Source organism: Caenorhabditis briggsae (genome assembly GCF_000004555.2).
Source record: "Caenorhabditis briggsae AF16 supercontig from assembly CB4, cb25.NA_411, whole genome shotgun sequence".
Classification (NCBI taxonomy): domain Eukaryota; kingdom Metazoa; phylum Nematoda; class Chromadorea; order Rhabditida; family Rhabditidae; genus Caenorhabditis; species Caenorhabditis briggsae.
Window position 1 is genome coordinate 1 of NW_025543299.1, and position 2011 is coordinate 2011.

General features: G+C 35.9%; 1 protein-coding gene across 1 annotated transcript; it reads left to right on the forward strand.

Annotated features, from left to right (window-relative positions):
• Positions 1 to 40: 40 nt before the first annotated feature.
• On the forward strand, positions 41 to 1014 carry CBG25087 (the record flags this gene model as incomplete). The annotated part of the gene is made up of 2 exons (XM_002648654.1): positions 41 to 79; positions 748 to 1014. 2 exons carry the CDS (start codon positions 41 to 43, stop codon positions 1012 to 1014), a joined length of 306 nt encoding a protein of 101 aa, XP_002648700.1.
• Between the last annotated feature and the right edge of the window lie 997 nt (positions 1015 to 2011).

A 2011-nucleotide genomic window follows, 5' to 3' on the forward strand; every position in this document is an offset into this window, starting at 1 on the left:
CGAAGTTCACAGTCGAAAATCGCCCGCGGCTTGATTCACAATGCGAAAGTCGTCTGTGGCATCGATACGAGGGTTTCGGGTGAGTTTTTGTTTATTTTAAGGTTGAAATTCATGGAATTTGTGCCGAAAATCGAGAAAAATTGACCCAAAATGAGCATTTTCAACCAAAAAAATTCGAAAATTTCGATGAAAATTAAGAAAAAAAATGGCCAAGAAAACTCGGAAAAGTTAGGCCATGAGCATTTTTCGGTCATTTTGAGCGAAGTTTTCCATTAAAAATGACTTAAATTTCGCAAAAAATGTCTTGGTGGCCTAGAATATCCTAAATCTCGGCCATGGGTATTTTTAGCTCATTGTAGCCCTTTTTGAGCTCAAAATGGCTCAGAGATTTTAGCTTAAAATGAGCTCATTGTTGACGATTTTTTGGCTAAAACTAGTTTTAAAATGCTTCCTAAAGCTCCGCCCACTTTCCTGGGCAGCTTACCAAAGTGGGCGTGGCTTAAGTTCCTAGAGTCACATCCACTTTTGAAAGTAGGCCGCCTACTGTAGGCGTGGTTTAGGTTTCCTGAAGCTCCGCCCACTTTCCTGGATTTCTAAACAAAGTGGGCGTGGCTTATGTTCCTCAAGCTCCGCCCACTTCTTGCCAAGTGGGCTTGGCTTTGGAATATTTTGGACGCACTCTGTGTGTCCGAATGTCTGGATGTCCGTAATTTTCTCAAAAAATCAAATAAAATACTGGATTTTCAGACTGAAAATTTTCTCAAAACATCAAATTTTGTCTTCCAGGTCTACCGCGCCGCGGGACCACACAAGATTTCCCCTTCGAATTGTCTTCCTTACTCTACGCGAACACTACAGCTGTCGTTTAGACTCCCCACTTTTTTTCCCTTCTTCTGGAAAATCAGAAATTTTTATACGGGAATTTTCGAATTTTCCAGAGCCTTTGAGGCTATTTTCAGCTCGAAATCTCTTGATTTCTCTGATTTTCAGCGAAAAAATCTTAAAATTTCATGATTTTCAGACAAAAATTCCCTTTTTTTTTGTTGCTTTTTTTCCAATTTTTATCTCATTTTCTAACTGAAATTACCTCATTTTTCACCATTTTCATGTCAAATATTTTGTTTTTTTTCCCCTTATTTTCCAATTATGATTCTCATTTTACCTCGATTATCTCAATTTTTTTTCATATTGATCTCGAAATTTCATTGTTCAGCCTTAAATATCCATATCTAATTTCTGTGAATCGATTAAAAATACAGTATCTTATTCTTTTTTTTTTTTAGTTTTCGAAATCTTTTTGGGTTTAAAAAACCCTAGATTTATCTATTTTTTGAGCTCAAACGTGCATTTTCAGTCAAAAAAAAATTGAAGTTTTCAGATTTTGAAAAGGTTCTTTTGGCTTTAAAAAATCCGCTTTTTTTCAACGATTTTTTTCGGCCAAATTCCAGCCAAAACAAAAAATAAAACTATCTGAAATTTCTTTGGAAAACTGCTATTTTTAAGCCAAATTTCAGGCAAAAAAAGAAATGAAATTTTGAATTTTATTAAAAAAAAAAAAAATTGTTTCTGGCCAAAAAATCCGCAGCTTTTTTCAGCGATTTTTGTACAAAATTTCAGCTATTTGACCTCTCTTCCCGGCGTTTTTTTCTGAAACATGGCTATAAAAACACACTGAAAATGTATCTATCATTGCTATTTCGTTTGTTTGAAATTCTTCCTCACTTTACGGCTTTTATCAATTTTTCACCTCGAAAAATCAACAAAAAAAATCCCATTGCGACACTCCGCTATCCCGCTAGCGCGCCTAGTTTAGCGCCCCGTAAATCGACATGAGAGACATGAAAAAAAAGCCCCAAATTATTCCTCATTTTCACCCGTTTTTCTCCATTTTTCTCGACTTTTCCTGCATTTTTCAGCTTTTTTAACAAAAAAATCTTAGTTTTTCAGGTTAGAACCATGGCGAATCTCGAATTTCCACCCCAATACACCCGAGCCGGCAACACAACCCACA